This window comes from Pseudopodoces humilis, chromosome 4 (genome assembly GCF_049639895.1).
Source record: "Pseudopodoces humilis isolate 2021_Gansu_Grassland_sample_001 chromosome 4, ASM4963989v1, whole genome shotgun sequence".
Lineage (NCBI taxonomy): Eukaryota > Metazoa > Chordata > Aves > Passeriformes > Paridae > Pseudopodoces > Pseudopodoces humilis.
Window position 1 is genome coordinate 39,795,125 of NC_142203.1, and position 23,934 is coordinate 39,819,058.

The 23,934-nt window shown below is 35.6% G+C and overlaps 1 protein-coding gene across 10 annotated transcripts in view; it reads left to right on the plus strand.

The window, feature by feature from the left end:
- The window catches only part of AGTPBP1 (ATP/GTP binding carboxypeptidase 1), a 69,139-nt gene that overhangs the window by 33,042 nt on the left and 12,163 nt on the right, over positions 1-23,934 (plus strand). For 5 of the 10 annotated variants that reach the window (XM_088054127.1, XM_088054126.1, XM_088054128.1 and 2 more), the window contains 14 exons: positions 1,144-1,241; positions 2,282-2,398; positions 2,971-3,686; positions 6,967-7,050; positions 7,315-7,401; positions 7,488-7,636; positions 9,005-9,092; positions 9,800-9,944; positions 12,022-12,175; positions 12,915-13,095; positions 14,467-14,596; positions 14,955-15,086; positions 16,696-16,872; positions 22,065-22,225. In XM_088054127.1, coding sequence (XP_087910253.1) covers positions 1,144-1,241; positions 2,282-2,398; positions 2,971-3,686; positions 6,967-7,050; positions 7,315-7,401; positions 7,488-7,636; positions 9,005-9,092; positions 9,800-9,944; positions 12,022-12,175; positions 12,915-13,095; positions 14,467-14,596; positions 14,955-15,086; positions 16,696-16,872; positions 22,065-22,225 — 2,419 coding nt within the window. The other 5 variants (XR_001331458.2, XM_014252304.2, XM_014252305.2 and 2 more) reach the window with 5 other exon arrangements.

A 23,934-nucleotide genomic window follows, 5' to 3' on the forward strand; every position in this document is an offset into this window, starting at 1 on the left:
ATTCAAACTTAAATGGTCTCTCAACTCATGTTTACATTCTCCTCTGTGAAAAGTGTTGTAGTGTACATCCTATCTTAGAGGAGCATGTGTCCCCTCCTTCTGTCACTCTGGTAAGTTAGGATGTGATGAATTTAGGTTAATGTGTGCCATCTGAAGCACTGGCTTTTTTATGTTACTGTGGTTATTCCTTCATCAGCATGATGGGAAAATAGAGCTGCTTTCTTGGACCCTGTTGCAGTCTCTTAGAAAACACTGTACTGCAGACCATTTATATGGTTCTTTGTAGGAAATAAACTCATCCCATTGTGAGCACCTTTCATAATTTTCAGTTAATTAATACATATTTTGATAAGGTAAAACAGCTTCAGACCTGGTAAGCAACTAATGAAGTTGCTGTCAGAAAGTTAGTCTAAAATGAAGAGTCAAAGTCAGCTTATTTTAATATCTTTTATTCATGATATTTCCTGATACAAAATGTAATCATAGTCTGAAAGAATTAAGCTATCCTATTGGGGTTCATGTGGATCAGACTCCAGCAGTTCAAAGATTGTTTATGTTTTGTCTTCAAAGTAGTAAATAGATTTAGAAGCGCATTTCAAAATCCACAGAAATTAAATCTCTGCTTAATACAGTATATTGGTACTGTATAATACCTGTTTAGAAACATCCTAGTTTACTAAAGCGAACTAATGATATGTTTTTTTAATAGGTTTGTTATCTGTTACAAAAAGAAGTGAAAAACCTAAGGAAATAGGATACATAGTGCTTTAGAAAGAAAAAGTTCTGTACTAAAAGACATGTGGAATGTTGGGGGTGGGTAGAGGTCTGGGTTCATTAAAAGTATAGTCTTGTATAGTCAGTACTGTAAAAGCAGTACCAGTAATCATTCTGAGTAGAAAATGAGCATAATTTGTAAACGTTTGAATGAGCCTTTTAATGACAATCTCCAAATTTCCTGCATAAAAAACACTATGAGAAAACTTTACAAAACCCCCTCAGCACTACTTTACTAGTTGATTTTCACAATTTTTTTCAAGGAGTAAGTGAAAAAGGAATTAAACCCAGAACACAGAAGATCTTCTATGAGCATGTATAATTGGATTAAATGTATATTATGCCTTACAAAACCTTTTTGTGTTGTAGTGGATGATGTAGTAGATGAAAGTGATGATAACGATGATGCTGAAACAGAAACAGAAATTGAAACTGAAATTGATGATGACAAGGACGAGCATTTTAAGGTTGGTAGAGATAAAATTAATAAGTAAAAGTCAGGTATAGCAATTTTTTATTTAAGTTGCTTGAATCTGGTATATAAATGCATGTAGTTTTAGAAGCAGTTTAAGGAGCTTTTCAGGACAATTTCTAAAATTGAAAATGCTTCAGAAACTTAAAGAAGGTGGGTGCTGCTTGAAAATATCAACTGTCCTTGTTCAGATTGCTTCAGGATTTTTATCAAAATTTGTTTGCTTCACACTTGTTGTGTCTGGAGTGCAGTGGAACAGAACCAGAGATTGCTTTAGCAGTGTTCTCTTCCCAACTTGTACTTCTCTCAGCCTGCTTTTCTTGCACAAGCTGATCCATATGTAGGAGCTGCTCTAACCTTTTCCAGCATTCTGGACTGGGATTGACTAGATCAGTGTTCCAACAAGGTAGCTGAAGTTCAGCCAGCTGTAGTGGTAGACATCATACCTCTCACTGTTGTACCACTTAGAGAAGGTATTCTGTTTTCCAGCTGCCAGCTGGGACATGGATAGATATTTTGTCAGAACGGCCTTATTCTTTATTTTTATGTTATGTGTATTAAAGGGTTAATTGAATTGTCTGTCCATGAACTGGAAAGATATATTTTATTCAAGGATCTCATGAGCTCTGATGGAGGGATTATCTTCCCTCCATCCCCAAATGGATGCATTATATCCCCACGGAAGTATTGCATTGTCACTGCAATCAGATGAAGTCTTCACATTCCAAGTTCCAGTACTGGGAATATGCATGGATTTCATGTAAAATCTGATATCTGTGTATAATAAGTTTGGATGAAAGCAAGAAAATTGAAATATTTGTAATATCACTGTTGAAAAGGAGGCTTAGGCATAATAACAATACTGAGCAGTCTAAATCTTCGTGATGGAAGCTGCAGTTCAGCTAATTTTGAAACAGTGGTATTTTATCTTTTAAAGTATGAATGTGTTAGGAGTAAAGGTGAATGTTTCAGATTAATGTTGTAGAAGTTCATTAATTTTAGATGCAAAATTAATTTGTTCTGGTGATCTTTCAGAATGATGATATTGAGACTGATATTAATAAACTGAAACCTAGACAGGAATTGGGAAGATCCAAAGAAGAACTGAAAATGTATGAGCATTTTTTCCCAGAACTTTCAGAAAACTTTCAGGTAAAGTATATGATTCCCAGGACATTTCTGGCCATGTCAGGTTGACTCTGATGAATAGTTCCTCTAGCCAAGAATCATGGATCTGCAGTTCTGGACCTGCATATGGGAGTACTTTATCCTAGGTTATTTAGTTAAGTGTTATGGTTGCTTAAGTCCTATTGAGAAATGGGTACTGTGGGTAGATGTAAAGGAAAACTGTTTTCTGGTGTCTGATTATTGCACACAGCAGAAAGTAAAATAGTGAAGAAGGACATGATATTTTTGAGGGCATTTCATTTTATTAGGCTTCTTAAAGCTATGCATCTGCTTAAAATAGGTAGTTGAAATATCTGGGCAGTTACTTTGACTTTATACTTTGTTATTAATGAACTGCTTATTATTGCTCTAAGGCCATCTTGTAAAAGATGAAACTTCATTGCTCTGTTTCAGTGTGATTTTATAATAGCTGTCACCTTTTAAATTACATTTAAAACAAGGAAAGAGAAATGTTTCTAATATGTGTGAATCTTGGGAACTGTTTACTTTTTTTGTTAATAATTTTTTAAATTATTTTTTCACCTTTGTTTTTTAAGGAATGGGACTTAGTTTCCAAGGAACCAAAGCCGTTTGTACCTGATGCAAATTTGAGTGGACCTATTGTTGTTCCTACAGCCAGTGAGGAGCACTCTGCTGAAGCAAACCCGTCAACAAAAGGAGTTGCTTTAAAGGAGTGCAATCCTTTATTGACAGAGGAATACAATAGAAGGCCAGTGTTTCTGGAACTACCAAAGAAAGATAACCTGAAAGACAGTAGTTTACATCAGCAAAATGATCAAAGAGACATGCTTCCATCATGCGAGTGTCTAAGCCAAGAAATTGTGAAAGGCTTGGACAGAATCAGTCTCCAGGACAGTGCAAAAAATGATCAATATTATGGTTCAGAGCTTGTAGTAAAGACAGAAAGCAAAGCTAGCCTTGCCACACTTGCTTGTAGTAAATCCTGTGAGCAAGTTTCACCCTCTGGAGGTGGTCTCTTTGAAGGATCATCTGTCCAGCTGGGAAAACTCTGCTGCACTGGAGTGGATTCAGAGGAGGAGGAGGAGGATTCCAGATCTAGTTCACCAGGAGAGCATGTCATGCTTCAAGTTTCTGATGTATCACCAGTTCATGACTGTGATCTTTATCTTGAAATGGTGAAGCACACAAAATCTGTTCCGGAATACTCAGAAGTGGCCTATCCAGATTATTTTGGCCATATTCCACCCCCATTTAAGGAACCTATTCTGGAAAGGCCATATGGGGTGCAGAGGTGAGTTGCCATACTCCTTTTCTTGTTGCTGTTTTCATGCCTTTGAGAAACAGTGTTTAGGATGAGATAAACCTGATGATCTCCCACCCAACCCTAACTATGCTGTGATTAACAAGCAATGTCTAAAACTGTTTCCAGTAAAAAGCAGTTGGAAGGTAGGTAAGTTGGCATTGATCAGAGCAGAGCCGTAAAGAAAACAGTCTGATTTCTGTGACTGCTAATTCTAAATACGAAATTCAATTTATTATTCTTCCTTTCTGCATTCCCACCATTTCCCATGTAAACTTTGTAGTCTGCAAAATAACAAACCAACCTATAAAATCCCAGCTCCATAGTGGAAAAAGTTAAAAAATTAATACACTAAAGTATTTGGCTTTAGTGTTCACAGTATGAAAGAATTTAGAGGTAACAAATGCACGGGTTGCAGTCTGTGGTAGGTCCTGCAGAATGACATACAACAAAAGCATATCAACACACCCTTTTATTTCTTCACTGAGAGATAATAGAAGATGATGAAGAGTGATGAGATTCTTAACAGTTTGCAGAAGTGGTATAAAGAGTTGACTAATATACATAGTGAGTTACAGTAAAGACATGTGAGTACACTAGCAGAACATGAAGTAGTAGCTGTGAGACCTCGCCACTTGCCTAATTATGAAATTGAATGCCTTTGCCTTTATACTCATAACTGTAACCAAGTTAATGAGTTTCTCTGTACTTGCATTTAAGTATTAAAATTATTAAGCAATTCAGTGTCTTTAGATGGTTGAATGAAAATCCTTCAGCTGTTTCACTGAAAAAGTGAAAAAGTGATCTTTGTAGTGAAATGAGAACTGCTGGAACACTAATGACATAATGAATATATTGTTCAGTGTTGAAGGAGGAGAATCTTTCCTAGCAGGTTATTTATTAGATAGATTCAGCTGATTTAGAAGGGAGATAGTCTTGAGTCAGGAATCACTTAAGAATTGCATTGAAGCAAATCTTGCAAATTCTTATGTATGTTTTTGTAATAAATAATAATTCTGAATTTTCCTGAATAAAACTGAGTGAAGTCAGATACAATTTGTCAATCCAGTGTTTGTTAGATATAAAGCACTGGAAAAATAAACTTTGTACGATTATTCATAAGGCTGATTTCTAGATCATTAAGATAATTTTACAGTATATTTTAACTTGAAAATGTTTTATTTTTGTTGTATTTTTTATGCTGAAAGTAACTTTTTGAGATCTTGTGTGAACAAGAATTAAATACCAGGTAATATGGCTAACCTTGAACCAAAAATCCTGCATCACATTTTTAAGGAACACTGTTTTAAGAATTCAGTTTTCTAGAAATGACTCAGTCTTGTTACTGCAATGTAACAAACCTCTGAGAAGGTAACTTGTTTAAAAAGGGCATAATTATTTTATAATTTCATAGTTTATAGCGGATTGTAAAAATTAGTTTGGTAGTGGACATGGAAAAGCTTTAAAGTCTTTTACAAAGCTGTGTCCAAACTCTTGGCATTCAGTGTGATTTATGTTCTCTGTAATGTAAGCACTTACCTACTGCTCATTGGGTAAGTCCTATTGAGAAAATAAATGGTTGATTTAATCCATCCATGTAATGTGAGAAAATATTTTGTGGGATCTAAGGTGTGACTTAATATATTTTCTTCTTGTTTTTATTAGAACAATGTAAGGTTTGGGTTTGTTGGTTTTTTTAAGTCTTGCAATGTGCCAGGAGATTAAATGTTTTTGATTTTCTTCTCTTTTAAATTTAGTAGCATGTAATTATCACCAAATATCTTACCTGTGTATTTTTGTATGGATAAATGATAATAGTTAAAGTATCTTATACTACTCTATCTTTTTAGGAAGACAATTATTATATGAAAAATACCCTATAAATTTGGGGTTAAATTTCTGCTTTTTTCTATTCCTTAAAAAATTTGGTTGGGTTGGGGTTTTTTTCTGTATACTTCAGTGTTTTCTAATCATCAGGATCCACAAAGGAGTAATCTCTAAGCACATGCCTCACAGCCACAGTGTTGGTTCTAGAGTTTTTTTTTCCTTTAATTTTCTTTAAATGTCTTACCTTCATTTTTTGGAACATGAAAATGTCTGCTACTACTTTTCCTTGTCATGAGCATCTTGAATACTATTTATTCTTTGCTTTCATCTACACTGGTTATTATAATGGTATCTTAATGCCATTATTATTTTTAAAATACTCACAATGGATTTTCATTGATGGATTTTGTCTTGGCAAAACTCCTGTGATATTATGGAGTGTCATTACATTTTAGAGCTAAGGTGTGCCGAGATTGAATGAGTTTTCTAAGATAATTTCTAAGGTCAAAAATCTGTAATTCTGTCCTGAGCTGAACCTATTCAGATGGATTGTGGTGAGTCAGCCTTGTCACAATGTTGTCAGTACCTTCAACTTGTGACTTCTTTTCTTTTTCAGTTAATTGCAGTTTAATAAAATGTGCTAGAGTTGTCCACTTACCTTCTGTTTTTCATTTGTTAGCAGTATTTATTTTAATTAAATCAAGAATTTACAGCCTGAATGTACTTTAGCATTCTGTTTCTGTATTCTTCATTGTTAATCTGCCTCCTTTTCTTCTTATTGCAGGTGCTGTGCAAGCTTTTCCACACAGCTCTGCCACTATGTTTCATTCTTGAACTGCAACACATTCTTACTTTTCCAAGCCAGGACCTAGATACTGCCAGTTGTGCAATGGCTTTATGATCTGGATAAGCACACAGCTGACATTTGGCTGACTTCACCAAATTCTTTCTTATTTGTTACGTAGTCGATAAATGAACCTAGATCTCTGGAGGTGAAAAGCTAGTTCACTAACACACTCACTGTACAACCTACTCCCTAAAACTCTTTAATTTTGTTTATGGTAGGATTCATGTGAGTTACTAATGTTATCAGGTGTTGTCATGGATTAAAGCATTAACATAAGTAATGTTTGAGTAATTTTTGCTTCTATTATGAAGTATGAAAATGCGTTTTTTTCCTTCAGATAAAACCCAGTGAGTTGTGTGCATGAAAACTCAGATCCCTCACATACAAATTCTGGATTCAGTCAGCTGTGAATGCAGTTGTTTAAACTTAAGTACACCTTGAGTTTGCGCACAAAAGTGGGGGTGAGGCTGAGGTCTGTCTGAACTGTACCACTGTCTTCATGTCAACTTTGTTAGTTTTCCTGTATAAGACAATTCCTCTTTGTGATTTGAAACAGTAAGTGACATTTTAAATGAGAACTCTGCTTCTATTTTTTAGGACAAAAATCTCTCAAGATATTGAAAGGCTGATTTATCAAAATGACATTATAGATAGAGTTGTGTATGACCTTGATAATTTGAGGTAAGTTTTTACCTTTCTGTAAGTAATATTCAAGAAATACTCTAAGCCACCTCTACTTTCTTTGTGATGTGACTCATAATGTTTACAGCAGATTTTGTACGAAGTTTCATCTGACATAATAGGGTCTTTTCTACCCAGGCTGTATTTAGAGGAAGGATCAAAATAGTTTCTGAATTGCCAAATGAGGACTAAAAGAAAGCTATTTGATATATTTGGTTTAGCTAAGTTTGTTTTATTCATTTTGGTCCCTTTTTCTACTCATAGTTTTTCTGTACCAGAGGAGGCAGATGTTTTGAAGTTTAATTCCAAATTTGAATCTGGAAACCTGCGCAAAGTTATTCAGATCAGAAAGTAAGATACTTCATGTCTTCTTTTCATGGTTTAGGCCTTTTATTTCTGCTTCTTACGATCACTGATATGTTTTTGTTAATTTTCAGAAATGAGTATGATCTAATTCTGAACTCAGATATAAATAGCAATCATTACCATCAATGGTTTTACTTTGAAGTCAGCGGAATGAAAACTGGCACTGGTTACCGGTTTAACATCATCAACTGTGAAAAGTCAAACAGTCAGTTCAACTATGGTAAGATATGTTTCCCAGACTTCGAGAAGAAATATGTAAAAAATACCTGTTCTAGTCAACTTAGCTGTTTCCTTCCCTCCTCCACAGAATTAGCAGTATTCATGTTGTCAGTTTAAATTCTTTATTTTAATAGTATTGCTAGAAAGTATTTTGACAGCTGTATTTAAAAAGAAGAAATGCATCTTAAACCAAGGGCTGTCAGTTTTTAATACGAAGTTTTGTTGTAAGTGAGGCCAAAGCAGAAGAAATTTACTGGTAACTGCAGCTACAGTTGTCTTAGGACTAGTGAGCTGGGGAGGGCAGCAACAAAACCTGTTGATTCACACAGACCAAGAAGAATGACAGTGGTTATCATTCTGTTCATCTGTTTCTGCATAGGGGTAGATGTGAATGTAAGTGGAGACATTCCAAAACAGTTTTGTTTTATTGACGATAAGGAGAAGTAAGTCTGGCTTGAAATACTGGGGTTTATAAGTGACCATTGCTGTCTCTAGTAAGTGTAGTAGTGTTTGCAGTGTGCTTTTTTCAAAACTTTCAAAGGTTTGCAAATGGTTTGGATTTTTTTCCTCCTGTATATTCTGAAATTTGTCCTTTAAGAAGGAAGAAATTTCTCCTCCCATCTGCAGCTTCAAACTCTTGTTACCGAGTAATATTGTATTCTCCTTTGTCATACACTTTGTCATTCTCATAGATAAAGTCACAGAATACCAGGTAGTTTGACTGCTAATAAGATGCTTTTAAGTTACTTACTAATCTTCATCAATCATCTTAGGTATTTTTTTATTTATGTTGTGCATACTTACTTAACAGTTTAATTTTTTTGATAAATTGACTGAATCAGTCAGTGTGGTTGGCTAATTATCTAATGAGTAAATGATACTCAATTAGTATGTATTATTTTCTCCTTTAACTTCATATTTAGTATTCAACTTGAGTATGCTATCAAAGAAACAGACTTTAAAGAGTTACTTTTTAAAAAAATTGTCCTTAAACATCAGTTATTTTCCAGTTATTTACATGAATGGATGATAGTATGAATTTTTTATGTTCTCTGTGAAGCCTTTTTGTAGTGTGAGTTGAATGGATGCTCATAGTCTGCCATTCATGCAAACCTCAACTTTCATTTAAACATTCCATTTAGGTCTTACTCTTTTCTTTAATTGTTATTTTCTGAAAATCATCAATCTTTTGTCACCTGGTTTAAAAAGCACACAATACAATACCCAAACATTAATGAAAATGCATTCAATGAGTAAATAAGTAGAGGTAATTTGTAGACTTGTATGTAAGTGTTGATGTGGTCCATGATGTGCTAATGTGTTTCTGTTTAATGGTAAGCATTAAAGTGAGATGCATATCTTCTTTCAGGTATGCAGCCCCTCATGTATTCTGTTCAGGAAGCACTACGTTCTCGACCATGTTGGACTCGTGTTGGGACAGATATTTGTTACTACAAGTAAGTACACACACAGACCAAACATGCAGCAAATCTTACACTGAAGATTAACATGAGGTACAATTTTTGAGAAGAAGTACTTGTTTCTGCATTTGATAGTTCTGTGTTACTCTGTTGTGAAGAGGGTTTTTTTCTGAGTTACTAAAGAGAGTAATATATGTGTTAGAAATACACAGGATCTCATTTTGTAATCACACAACTAATATTTAAGCTGTTCATATTTTAGACTTTCCTTCGAAATTGGACACTGTTTCTGGGAAGCTTTTAAGGGAACATATATATGCATGCCTACTTGAATTCTTACTAGTAACTTCCAGTAATACTGACCTCATGGTCTTTGGGATGAGCCTTCTATAATCTGTGGTGGAATTATTGTAGAGGAGTTCTAAAACACAGGATCATATGGTACAGCATATCAATATGTAGTCCTTCTTGGTTGGTAGCTGTTTCCTTACTTTTTTGTTTGTTTTATTGTGTTACTTGTTTTTGTTTACTCACCTTTTATCAATGTGAATAAACGTGTGTGTCACTGTTACAATAAAGTATCTTTAAAGCTGGTGACAACCTGTATTTAACCTGTATGTACATAGAAGAGAAATACAGTCACTAAAAAACCTTCTGACTCTTAGAATGTGTGTTTAGAAATAATGAATAGAGTGAAAAAAGAACCACTCTAATTTGTGTATTACCTTAATTTTTTAATATAGGAATCACTTTTCAAGAAGTTCAATTGCTGCTGGGGGCCAGAAAGGAAAATCTTATTACACAATTACATTCACAGTGACTTTCCAACATAAAGATGATGTGTGCTACTTTGCTTACCATTATCCATATACATACTCAACTTTAAAGGTGAGAAGCTTATTTTCTGTTACATAAATTAATATTTATCGGCTGGAAGCAGTGCTAATTTGATGGAGTGTTTGTGTTAAATTGCTTGTATTCTGCTGTTCTATATATACTTTTTGATAATTAAAGCTGCTATAACTAAAATAATTTGAGATCTTTTTAGGTTTATGAATAGTCTAAAGAAGTCTTCTGAAGCTTTTAATACTAAGCAAAATTAATTTGCCTAGAATGTCTCGTTTGCCTCTGTCACAGCAATAAAAGCAAAGCAGAGGATTCAGTGGCCGGTGTATAGAAGCTTTAAATGCAGCTTTTCATGAAACTATGCTGGCTTTTGAAAGGGGTACCTCTTAAGAGATGTTATAAGCAACTGCTGCTTCCAGCAGCTCCTGGTCCTGGAGGTTCCTCCTGCCCAGCTGCTGGAGGCCAGCCAAGGGACCTGGGGGTCTCTGTTCCAGGCTGATGGATGTTGCTGCTGCTTTCCTATTTGCTTATATATTCACTAGTCTGAGTGTGTATCCCAGGAAGAGAAAGAGACTTATGCACAAACACTTGTGCATGCCCACTCCCCCAGGCAGGGCTGGCTATAGGGACTGGCACAGACAAAGTGCACCGCTGTCTGCACTATCCTGATTGTGTACCTGTTACAGACACCCCATCCTCCTCTGCAGTAGGTATGGATTGCTAGTAAAAGTGCTAGTAAAAGTACAAGTCTGCCTATTCTCTAGGATCACAAGCATGCTTGTGGAACATTGGCATGGCCGATCCATGGCATAGCCCTGCCTTGATCCCAGGTCTCTCTTATCTGCTGTGCAGACCTCCAGTTTGTGGTCTAGTCCAGCCTCATTCTCACTAGCAAACAGGTGTGTGCACTTGCACACTCCTCTCAGAGGCACTCTGCACTTGTGGCTCTGTCCCAATGCCAGCAGGGACTGCCTGCCTGCTAGATACCCCTCCCTTGACCTGGGGCCCTTACTCGCTGGGTAGTTCACCTTCAAGTTCAGTAGCAACTTTCACATGTGCCCCCACATGCATCGGCTGCAGGGAAGATGCATGTGCTTGCCCCACCCATCCCTAGCAGCTGCCACCAGGTACATGGTCTTGTAATGCATGTTCCTGCTTCAGGTGTTGTCACTGAGGAACTCAACCCTGATTGTCCTACCAGACGTGTTTTGATGGACTCACTGTCCTTGCCTCAGTGGCTGAACACCAATTTGTTTACCCACTGCGGTTGCTGGCAGTGAGACATCCCCTTGCTTCTTTGCTGACACCACTAACTGAAGAGTGCCTACAATCCCTACAGCTCCAGCTGCTGGTGTCTGCTTTGAGTCCATCAGTAGCTGGGACTTGGAACTCATAGCTTGTAGTACCCATTGAGATGCTTCCGAGAGGCTGGCTTCTCCATCTACTGATGCTGAGACTCTTGTGCATTCCAGTTGTTGAGCCCAAACTGAGTTACATCTGTCCTTTTAGTTGTGTGAGTCCATACAGCACTTGGATGCACAGGGTAGAGAGAGTAAGGCTGCACAGAGAGATGGCTAAGGGCACACTGTAGGAATCAGGTGCTTGGGTTCTGTATGGTACCACAACCCCATCTCAAATGTCCCAAATTATCCAGTGCCTCTTGTTTATGAGGTGATTCTCTCCAAGTCTTTGTCTGTAGATTCTTAATGGCCTCTTCAATGAGAGGCTGGTGACTTTGATTGCTGTGGGTTCCATTACATCTCATTTCTCTGCTCCTGTGTATTGATTCTTCCTCTATTTATTACTACTTTGTGCAGTGAAAAGGTCCCTGATCAGACAACCTTAATGAAGTAGAGGTTCTTACTTTCCATATACCCTTATATATGTTCCATCTGTGTACAATAATTTGCCCTCTTCATCTTTCTCAAAGCAGTTGGAAAACCAGACTCTGAACTGTTCAATCAGTCAGAGACATAGAAAATGGTATTTCATGGTCAAAATTATCCTGGAAACATGAACATTTTTTAGAACATCTCAAAGATCTGTTAACCTTTGAAATATGCTGTCATATGTGACTGCAAAGGATTTGAAGTATTTTTTCATTATTTTTGGGATGAAGATGCATCTTAGGAAGCTGGAATCTATGCACAACCCTCAGCAGATATATTTTCGGCATGACGTTCTCTGTGAGACCCTGGCTGGCAACAGCTGTCCATTAGTCACTATTACAGCCATGCCAGAGTCCAATTACTATGAACATATCTGTCAGTTCAGTAAGTATAAGTCTTCTTTCTCATCAGCTGAAAATAATGTAAAAATTGGTATTCATAGAAAAAATTTAGTCTTAACCATTATGCAGTGCAAAAATAGCAATGTAAAATAAAGTTAATGAATTTTGTGAAACTAAGAGACATCAGTGTTCAGGATATGCTTTGTATTTAATAGTATATATTTGTGGTAGTCAAAGATATTTATATCTTAAAATGTAAGAGTATTTATTCATGTATTTTAAATTTTTCCTACTAGGTTTGTACATTACATTTTGCAGGCAGCACTTCTTGGAAAAGAATACTGGACAAGTAATTTTTTTCTTAAAATGCTGAGGTTATTTGCTTGTCAAAAAAAATCTTTCATAAAGCTAACATCTAACTGCTGTGATTTGAAGTGAGCTTTTTCTATTTCCTGGTTTGCTTATTCACCTCAGTACTTTTCTTGGCTATTGGGAAAAAGTCGTGAAAGTCATATTGTAACTGCCAGCTCAAACTAGTTGTATGTGATCAAATTTAAAGCTCCATTGTGATAGTTCTGTAATTATCAGTCCTTCCAAAAATATTGTGGCAAGCTCTGTCAATAATACCCATACTCAGTAATACTCAACCTAGAAGTGTTTTTTGCATTGTAATAAATGCAGTGGGCTATTGGTTCTTTTTCCAGTCAATCAATCAATCAATCAATCAAACTGTTTACTTAGCTTAAATCATACTTTGCAATTTCTATGGATCTCTCTTTTAGGGAATCGTCCTTATATATTCCTATCTGCTCGTGTACATCCTGGAGAGACTAATGCAAGCTGGGTTATGAAGGGAACACTGGAATACCTTATGAGCAATAGTCCAAATGCACAGTGTTTACGGGAATCTTACATTTTCAAAATTATTCCCATGCTCAATCCAGATGGTGTCATCAATGGAAAGTAAGCATATATTTACTCACAACTATTTAACGTGTACTCTAATTATTTGCATCAATGTTTAAAAATTAAAATCTAAACTAATCCTGCAAAGATACAAATGCAATAAAGCAATAAAAAGCAACAGACACTTGCAATATTGCTAGAATTTTTGGCTTCTTAAAAGGCAGTTACATTCCTTCACAAATTTCAGTTTTACAAAAATAATTTCAGTTGTTCATGTATGATAATCATTCCTACATGATTTGACATGACATTTTAATTGTCTTTCTGTCTTGGATTTCTGTAAGAGTGTTATATGAGATCATACCTGCATTTAGGAAAAGCTAAACAAGTTCATGGTCTACATGAAAAAAAAAAGTGCCTTGTATTTGAGAAAGCCTTTTGCATAATATTTTTAAAAGGTGGGAAGTTAATAGGTGTGCAAGACAAAGGGTAAGGGAGTGTCCTGGTTTGATTGAAGTTATTAATAGTAGTTATTTCAACTTTTTGCTACACTTTTCTTAATAAGTTTAAGGGATATTTCAGAACCTTTTGAAACTGCTATGAGTAAACATTGAACAGTCTACATTTACTTGGTTGCAGGGAGTTCATATGAAATGGAGATTTTGCTATGGTGAATCTACAGTTTCTATTCATCTATTGTAGCTACTATTTTAAAAGGTTTTGTGAACAAAATAGTAAAATTAAAACTAGTTACAGATTTCAGTAGAACCTTGTCTTTTTATATGTAAAAGGATGCGTATACTAGAACATGTGTAATTAAATAATTCAGGATACAGGGGCATTTAAGAAAGCTGTTCCAGTAGACACAGTCTAAAGGCAAATGTAATGATGATGTCTGCATGTTCATGAAATCCTGCAAGTTTAAATGTTCTTGCTGATAACTGACTGAATACAGAGATGATATTTTTGTTTGATGGGTTGTTCGGGTTTATTTTTGTCCTTGTTTTTCTCACAGCTTGTTGTCTCCTAACATGACTTCACATGTCAAGTATTAGATTTCTTGTTGGCATTAATCTTTAAATTACAGAAGACACCAAAATTGTAAAGATACCATATATATGAAATTACTGATTTTGATCTAGAATTTGGATAGAATTGCAAGCCTTCAGTTTCAACAGCAAATAAGTAATATTACAGTTGACTTCACATAAAAGACTACTTCTATTTATTTTTAGATTTTCTGTAACATATCTTAGAGCACCCCAAACATTTCTATTATTTGGCATGTTAGAAAATTTAAGTTTGTTTCTTGCCAGACTCCTTCCAAAGAAGCAGTGATGATGAGGAAAACTTGAGGTGGGGGGGAGGCTTATTTAAAAGTATGATAATACAGACTACATCATGCGTTTTTCCACCCCCCCACAATAGCCACCGTTGCTCTTTAAGTGGAGAAGATTTAAACAGGCAGTGGCAAAATCCAAATCCAGATCTGCATCCCACTATTTACCATGCTAAAGGGTTACTGCAATATCTGGCTGCTATAAAACGTTTGCCTTTGGTAAGTATGTGTGTGTAAGCAATTCTGAATCTTTTAAACTTTCTCTATGTAGCTAGTCTATAAATTAAACATTTTGATATGGTCTTGTAAACCATGTCACACTTAAATTTGACTGGAGAACTGGTCCTCAGCAAACCTGTAGATGTAAATCTTTTACCTTTGCTAGGCTAGAAGATTAAACCTTCCTTAGATGAATCGCACACTTTTTGTTTTAATGCACGAGTTAATTATGTAAGGGATTGAGTTGCCCAATTCTTTGGAGTGTTCAACTGTACAAATAAAAAATAATTGTCTATTACGTTCATAAAATGTTAATTCCATATGCCTTGGGTTTATTTTCCTAAATGATTTATTATAGGTCTACTGTGATTACCATGGTCATTCTCGTAAAAAGAATGTATTTATGTATGGCTGCAGCATCAAAGAGACGATGTGGCATACAGGTGTTAATGCTGCCTCTTGTGACCTGATGGAAGACCCTGGTTACAGGGTAAGTTTGACATTTGTACCTTTTATTTGGCATGGGTTTGGAACATAATTTTCAATTTGCTTCCTGATCCTATCCTGCGCAAATAATGAGTCTATACCTTAAGCAGACTTATTTAAAATAACCTCTTTTTAGTTTGTGAGTGTACTTTGAGCTTTAAATATTACACATATGCATGTTTCTTTACACCAATATTTACTTTTTTTGTGTTTAATATTAATTTTATAGAAAAAAGATGGAAAATATGCTTCTGTGCATTTATAATTACCATATTAAATAACCAGTCATCAAAGCATGGTAAACAATATTCTAGTGACAAGGCAAAAATTAAATGGAATTGTTCTGAGAAATACTTATTTTTGTATATGGAAATATGCACAATTCCTTTTTATTTATTCTTTATATAAAGATGTGTAGTTAAGACATGTAGTTAAGCCCTTAATTAGGTATATATAGTAAACTTGCACGAACATATCCTCTGCATTGTATAAGCTTTCAAAAATGACTTTTTTCTTGAAGTGTTACCTGTTCCTTCTGTGTCTCCCTGCACTGCTGCTTCATGGGAACTGCAAACCTATATTACCTATAGGTATCCAGGCCCCATGTTTTTTTGAAAAGATTCAGAGTTAAGCTTCAAAAGCATGTGAATATGTGTGAAAACACTTGTTATGCATCCTTGAGTGTAAATGAGTACAGTTGCTTTCTGATTTTTTTTCCTCTTTAAATCTCCCCCACAAAAAAAAAATCTGTGGCTTCTTGATTTTCCTGTGTGATTTCCTAGATGTTGAGCCAGATACCAGTCTTGTCTGCTGCTCTTAACACATTTATGTGGGGTTTTGGCACTTCACCCTGCACTCCTGTAGTGCACAAAATACAGTAATCAATGAGGGCTGTTGGAAAAAGCCTTTCATTTTCAAAAAGGTGGACTGAAATGTTTGGGCAAGCTTACACTAATGGGTTATTTATTACTACTGAAATAATAAATTTCAAGAAGTAATGTGTTTCATCTTAACTGACACCAATAAATACTGAAAAGAGCAGTCATTTAGCATTAGTTAAAAATATATATTTGCTTGACCTTTTCACTGAAACTGTCATGTAAACAGTTATACTGAACTTTGATTCACATGCTTGAAGTGAAATACGCACCTAGGGCCTTGCTGAATATAAATGGATTTTATGTATTAATAAAATACTGCTTTTGTTGGTTCTGTAGATGAGATTTCTGAACCAATCTGCAGTTGAATTAAATATTTATGTGGAGTATGTGTGCTTAATTTGAGCAAACTTAGCTTGGTGAGTTAGGAGGGATGGTGATCAGCTGAAGAATTCTCTTGTATCCTGATCGTTATTCAAATGACTAACACTTTTAGTGACTGAGCCTGAAAAAAGGGATTTTAAAAGCTAGGAAAAGCCCTGAAGTCACTGTCACTTGCACACACTGAGTTTTGAAAACTCAAGATGGAGAATTGTTTCTTTCTTGTATTTTTTTTATTTTAAACTACACCAAAATTTCTGGTAACAGTTTGTGATTATATGGTCCCTTTTCACCTCCTTCTATATGAGAAGTAAAAGAATCAATTGCTGTATTTTTCAAATTGCTGTCCTGCAGGCACTCCCCAGGATCCTGAGTCACACTGCCCCTGCATTCTGCATGGGCAGCTGCAGCTTTGTAGTGGAAAAGTCTAAGGAATCTACAGCACGAGTTGTTGTCTGGAGAGAGATAGGAGTACAAAGGAGCTACACAATGGAAAGCACGTTATGTGGATGTGACCAGGGCAAGTATAAAGTAAGAGGATACATCAGTTCAATATTTCTTACTTTTTAGTTTCTTCCCTTTGCATTGGTATCTTATTCTGTAACCCTGCTTGCTAAATTCTTGCTTGCTTTAAGCTTCTGAAACCTTCTAAGGTCTATGTACACTAATGCTAGGATGAAATGATACAATTTTCAACTTTGTAGGTTGCATAGCAGTTGTGCTTATGGGCTGTTTTAACAAGATTAATATTAATCATTGCTTGTAACACATGGGTATGCATGTAGTTAAAAAAACCCAGAACTCTTCTGTCCATCAGATTATTAGAATTGGGTAGTAGTAATGCAAATACTATAGTAAAAATTTCCTTTACATATGGCCATTTCAGACTTCACCATGGCAGATCATGGTTCTTCAACACATATCTAGCAGTGTCCCTTAAAGAATTTTCCCATAAAGCTGTGGAAATGGGCTTAAAAATCAAAACTCTTTCAGGTTACCAGCACTACAAATTACACATCATGTCTGAGCTCACATAGGTGTGTGGCTTCTTGACTTAAAATTTGCTTTCATTTTCCCTCCTTGAAAAGTGTTAACAGAGCTGTGTGAAAACAAAAGGTGACCCTTTTGGTAGTATCTCACTGCTAGATAGCATGCATGGAAGAAGTGGAGTTTCTCTGCTCGAAAGTTGAGTTTAGGAATGCTAATCAAGAAAATGATCATAAACATCAAATAAGGTGCTTGACAGAAAGAGGATCAGAAGTCTGGAAGGGCCAAAACAAAAAAAAAGAGTTGAAACAAGATATATTCAGTATATTAATGTATGCTCCAACATCTGTGCTTATATCCCTAGACAGTAGGAAGACAGATACTTTGTCCAGAATTTCAGTAGGCCTGTAAGAACTGCATTTTGTCAATTAACAACAGATGCATTCCTGCTGTTGTCAGAATATTCCTCAAGTGACATTATTATAGAGCTTGTAGAAAGATAATTCACCCAATTTGCTTATTTAGAAATTTTGAAAATATTCTTAAATGGACTCTCATGGCTTTAGCAGTGTTGCTTCGGGAAGTGCTTATGAGAAGTGAATTGAAGATGCTTTGTGGACAAACTTTCAAGATGCTTAAACATCCAAAGCTACTCTTCAGTAATGAACGAACAAAATGGCTGAATTTTGTGGAAGAATCATTTACTCAAGGGAAGGGCATTCTTTTATGTCATATAAACTAACTGATGAGACTAAATTACTGTTCTGCCATTCATTTTATGGAGTAAAGTGATTTGTCATGACTCAGAGCTCTTAGTCATCTTCTGAACATACAGGAAGATTCTTAATTTTTTCTTCACTGTAATAATGCTCTGACTTACTAAGGAAATACATCTAAAAAGTCAAGGTGACTGGACTTAAGCAAAGAGCTGCATTTCTCCAGTGAGAAGATAGAAGAGATGAGAAGGCTTAAGCTCAGGGTTTGGGGGTGGGGGGCATTTTTATTGTGTAGTTTGGTTTATTCTTGGGATTTGTTTTGTGGAAAGAGTAGGGGCAGTAACTCTGTCAATAAACTTGTGTTATAAATTAGATTACATATGTCATAATATGTTATTCCAAAACAGAGAGAGGTTGAACTATAGAAATTCCCTTTCCTCCTACTTCCCATCCTAAAGAACACGAGAATTCAGATCTGAGAGATGAAAACATAAAGGTCTGAAACACTTGCTAGTCTCATTCTGGTTTGGGATCCTTGCTGAATTTTTTTCCAAAGCATGAAGACGATTACTTAACGATTTGGATCTTTGTGAAAAGAATATAGAGTCTTTGCCAAAGCTGACCATAATTTTTCTTTTTATTCTAACTTATTTTACTTGTACAGTGATGAATCTAGACTATTTCTAGCCAGAAAGCTGTTCAGCTAAAGTTAGCTATTCTTACCTCAGTTTAGGATCTCTGGTGACAGAGTTGTCTCTGGAAGCAATTTTTTTTGAGCTGGTCACATGGAATCTTTGTAGTCTATTGACAGTAAGTGCTGCAAATATAGGTCAATGATCTGTGATTCAAGATGTGGAAAGATAAACTATCAGGTGTAAGGATTCTCCAGGATCTACTATGAAGCATAATTAAGATGCCAGACAAAAGTACAATGTCTTCAATGACTCATGCCACCTGAAAACAGAAATCAGTGTCTTTCCTGATTGTAGATTAATACATTTGGGAGTATTGCTTGACTTTTAAGTTAATTGAAAAGATCCTGTTATCTGGCAGTCTTACAGCACACATAAAGAGAAGACTGCAGGAAATAAAGATTTGGTTAACAAATTTCTCAGAAACCATGATTTTTTGGTCTCTAGAATTCAAGTTCTCAAAAATGATTATTTCATTGTAACCTCTGCTGAATAAGAAATCAGAAGACCTACACGATATTTTACTGTCCAATTGACTTCTCCAAATCTTTCTATGGCTGTTTTATTAAGTACATATTATAGGAATATTCTTCTCCACTTAGGTCACAGTCTGCTGTGCCTTTGCTTTGTATCTTTTTTTTCAAGTAGAAAATTTACTCACTGAGATAATCTACTGATATGAAGGTACCTTCATGACATGCTTAGTAAGGAAGACTTTAACACTCCATTTAAAATCTTGTTGTTTTGAAAAAATCGTATAAGGTATAGAGAAAAATAAACTAAATTTTGTTTTTTTTTAAAAAAAAAAGCTACGTAAAGATGGTTTAAAAGCAATGCCTGCATCATGTAAGTAACTTTAATAGGCCTCAGTTAAAGGTACTAGAACAACAGTTGAAGATCATTAGAAGATAAAGAAAAGGAGTAGAATCAAGGCTTCAGTGAAAATAAACTTGACCTCATAAACTTGACCCCTTAGCAAGGGAAACTGATGATGATGATGATGATAGCTAAACCAGACTTTGGATCTTGTTTCATGGAAATGAAGAGGTTTGGCTGATGGAAGAATCAATTAAGAAATTTAGTATTTGGCATTTGTGTGATATTACATTCTCCCTTATGATTAAAATAAATGAAAGAAGCAAATCAAGATTCGGCATGAGGCTTTTACCACAATTTTGTAGACCCTTCAGTGAAGTAAGTTCAAAATTTATTCTTCGGGTATTTCCTGATTATCCACCTCCAATCTGATCCATTTAGGTTTCTCTTTAGTTACATCCTTTTTCTGATGTGCTAAAAATAGCAGCTACGGAACATGCGCACGCTATTTATCTTTATAACAATTGTCTTTGCACTTTCCTTCATGCTGTACTCTTGTCCTTTTTCAACTTAGAGACACTCCTGTTAGACATAGCCTGTCTTTGAGGAACCTGCCAACTAACGATAAATTCTTCAGCAACAAATGCAGATGGTAACTGGAAAAGTTTCTGAATCATCAGGCTGTGCACATTAGTAATCTGTGTAACAGTGAGATTACTGTTACCTTTCTCCTTCCTCTTCTACATACTTGTTGCCTCTTGACCTTAATGTTATTTTAATCTCTTTGGGGCAGGGACTGTGTCTTCCTGTGATTAGCGTAGTGGAGCCCCAAAGTTAATGATGTGCAAACAAATAGAAAACAAAGCCAAAAAATTGGCCTCTGTGGATAAGGTACTGCACTGAGTGAGGAGAATTGATTTCTGTTCCCAGCGGGGTCAGTGACATGCTGTGAGACACTGTGCAAATCGCTTCAACCCTCTCTGCCTCCATTTCTCCATCAGTACAGTGAGGATAATTCTTCCTTTATTAATAAGTGCTTTGAAACCTACAGCACAAAAGCATTATAAAAGAGGTAAGTAGTATTACTATTAAGAATAATACTCAAATATTCAACTCTTGTTCACTGCTAACAGGTTTCAGTACCATTTGACCGGAGGATGGCACTGTTCAGAATCATGGATATAGCTTTATCTTTCTTGTTACCAAAAAGAACCTTGTTTATGAGTACTACCAAGGCAAAAAACTCAGAAGAAAATCAAACTTTTCTTCTTTTAAAAATGTTCAATACAGCACATGGAGAATGTGTGGGCTGTACCATTTCTGAAGCAACATACTTTCTTTTAAACCTTGCATTTTAAAATGCAGTGTCAGTGTGGCAATACATACAAAGCTTGTGTGGTTTTATTTTTTTTCCCAGCTTTTGGTAAAAAAAATCCTGTTTCATTTTTTTTTGCCTCTTTTGTACTTGATGTCTTAGCTTACCACCAATTCTGGTTCTTCTGTTTTCCTGTTTGTTTTGTCAAAGCTTCTTTTTAACTAATCTGTGTATTAAGGGGCTTAGAACATCCAAGCTAAAATCCTTTCAGATTCTACAGAGATACAGAAATTGCAGAGGGGGAAATTGAGTTGAGTTGAATTTGCTAGTGTATATACAGTTAGTACTAGCTAATTGCGTAACTGTTGAGGCTCAGTCTAGATTACTCTCCTTTCACAAAGTAGTTGAGGTTAGAGGCCATGTCCCTATATACTGCACTTGTGGCTAAATTAAAAGTGTGGAATTACCTGATGGGAGGGTTTATCGGATATGTAAACTTGAAGAGCATTGCATAACTTCTGACTTGTAAATAGTCTTTTCACAGGACAATGCCTGGCTATATAATTCAAGTTAGAAAAGAGCTGTGACTTTTGAGAATTTGTTTGTTAGTTTTAATTACTAAGTAGGTGAATAAATGCTTTCAGAATTAACACATGTAGCCTCTAGCTTATAGGTGGGGAAGAGACGTCTGTCTTATGGAGTAACTGTTGCCTTAGATAGTCTTACCTATGTGTCAAAACATAGCAATGAACTTGATCACAGCTATGATATTCTCTCCTTTTTTTTAATTCTGATTGATGGAATTTATGTTGAGGAATCTTATATTTGAAATTATTTCTATAAATCTTGTCTGAAATTTTTAAAAATAATTTATACTTATGAATCTAGACACTGTCTCCCGTCTAATGCTACTGGGAAAAGGTTTGTTAATATTGGTGTGGTAAAAATGTAGACTAGGAAGCTCCTAAAAATGTGGATGTGTCTGTTCAGCCACTGAGGAGTCATGTAGAAATTCCTGAGTCTTCTCTGATACTCTTTCTAAGTGCTTATTCTACAATTCTGATTTGTTCTGGTTTTAAAGCAAGAAAATGTATTAAATAAAGTAAGAAAATATTAACCAGAAGAGTTATTCTGCAGTATGTGTGGGTCCATCTGCATGTACCTACTTTGTATTTTTGAATCTTTTTTTCAAATTAGGGGTTGCAGATAGGTACCAGAGAACTGGAGGAGATGGGAGCAAAGTTCTGTGTTGGCTTGCTGCGTTTAAAAAGGATGTCCTCACCTTTGGAATACAATCTGCCTTCTAATCTGTTGGACATTGAAAATGACCTGATTGAGTCAAGCTGTAAGGTGACAAGGTAGTACACTTTTATTATATTAACTTTTCTTTCAGGAAAAAAATTGCTTTGTTTCTCAAGTGGTGTAAAGACTCTTCCAAAAATATTCTTCCACTCACCAAAAATAACACTGGTGTGTTGTGATCTGTTACTGTAACAATAATCTGAATATGTTGGAGACCTATTGGCTTTAAACTTTTAAAAAAACCAATGCAGACAGACTGTACGTCACATTTGTTGCTGGGATAAACACTAGCAATTTTAATGTAATTGGGGAGTTATTACAGGCCGTAAAATTAAGTAGTAGGTCTTAGGTCTCAATTGTCTCTTTCCAAGTTTTTTTTTTTGTTTGTTTTTTCTTTTTCTTTTTGATTTGCTGTGGTATTAAAAATGTGTTTAAACAGACTTAAAGTATATGAGTTAAAGCACTAAGAACTGTAAGTATTTCTTCCAAACTTTATTTTTCTTGTTTCTTCTCTGGTGGAAATATATAACAAGCCTTGAAGAATTTAAAACATATGAAATATTTTGGGTCACAAAAGAAATTTATATGCTCAGTAGCCAGGTTACTAAGTTGCCAGATCTTAAAACTATATAGAAATATAGATAGAATTGCAAATGTATGCATACATTGCATTTTTCCATTCATATAATTCATCACTAAAGTATCCACATGTACATGGTAAGTAAGGATGGACAGCAAATAAGTGATTTCAAATGTACAAGCATACTTTTCTGAAAATGTGGCTGATAGACTAATAAAGCTGAGTTCCAGACTTGAACTGGAATGAAAGAACTTTTCATTGGAAAGGAGTATGGTTTACATGGTATACTATTTCTACTAATGTTGGCTCTAGCTCCAGTCTGGCTAAGGTAATAAAGTGGGAATTTGGGGAAAAAATGAGATTCGTTACTGCTTTTGGACAGCTGAAGCAAGGAAGTACTTGATAGTGAGACTTACATTGGATGTTAGATAAATAAGTAATTTATCTGTAGACCATGAAAACCTAGCAGAGCTATGGGAGGGCATCTGTGACACCCTATGATTGGGAAATAATGTTTATTTTCCTCATTCAGACCCAGCAGTGTTACTGGAATGCTGAGTATTGAGAGAAACCAGAGCTTTTTTACAGATAATAATGAAAAGTGAAGCATAAGCTTGAAGGTGGTAAGACCAATAACAACAGGAGGATGTCTTAGGAAAGTGGTTAAAAGCGTATGAATAGTAATTTTGATATGCTGGCTCCAGTGATGGTTGGATTCCCCCCAGTATCATTTGCTCACTAGTTGAATGTCAGGATGTTGGTAATGACTGAAATTTTACTGTCAGAAAAAGTTTCATGCTTGGTTAAAGCTGAGTTAGTGATTCCTGGAAAAGATAGTGTCAGAAGGTGGGTTTGGGGTAACCAAAGAAGAACTTCTTTAAAGTGTGTAAGTAGTAAAAGAAATTTTAGGGGAAATACAGGCCCACAGATGGATGGGGCAGGAGCCCTGGTGCCACAGGTCATGTAAAAGGCTGAGGTACTGATTGCCTTCTTCATCTTAGTGTTTACTAGAAAGATGAGCTCTTGATGTGCTGAGGACCCAGACACTGGGGAAGGATTGGAGCAAGGAAAACTTACCCATGGTGGGAAAGGAACAGGTTAGAGAATACCTAAGCAAGCTAGTCTTACCAAGGTCCAGAGGTCCTGATAAGATGCACCCACAAGTACTAAAGGAGCTCACTGATG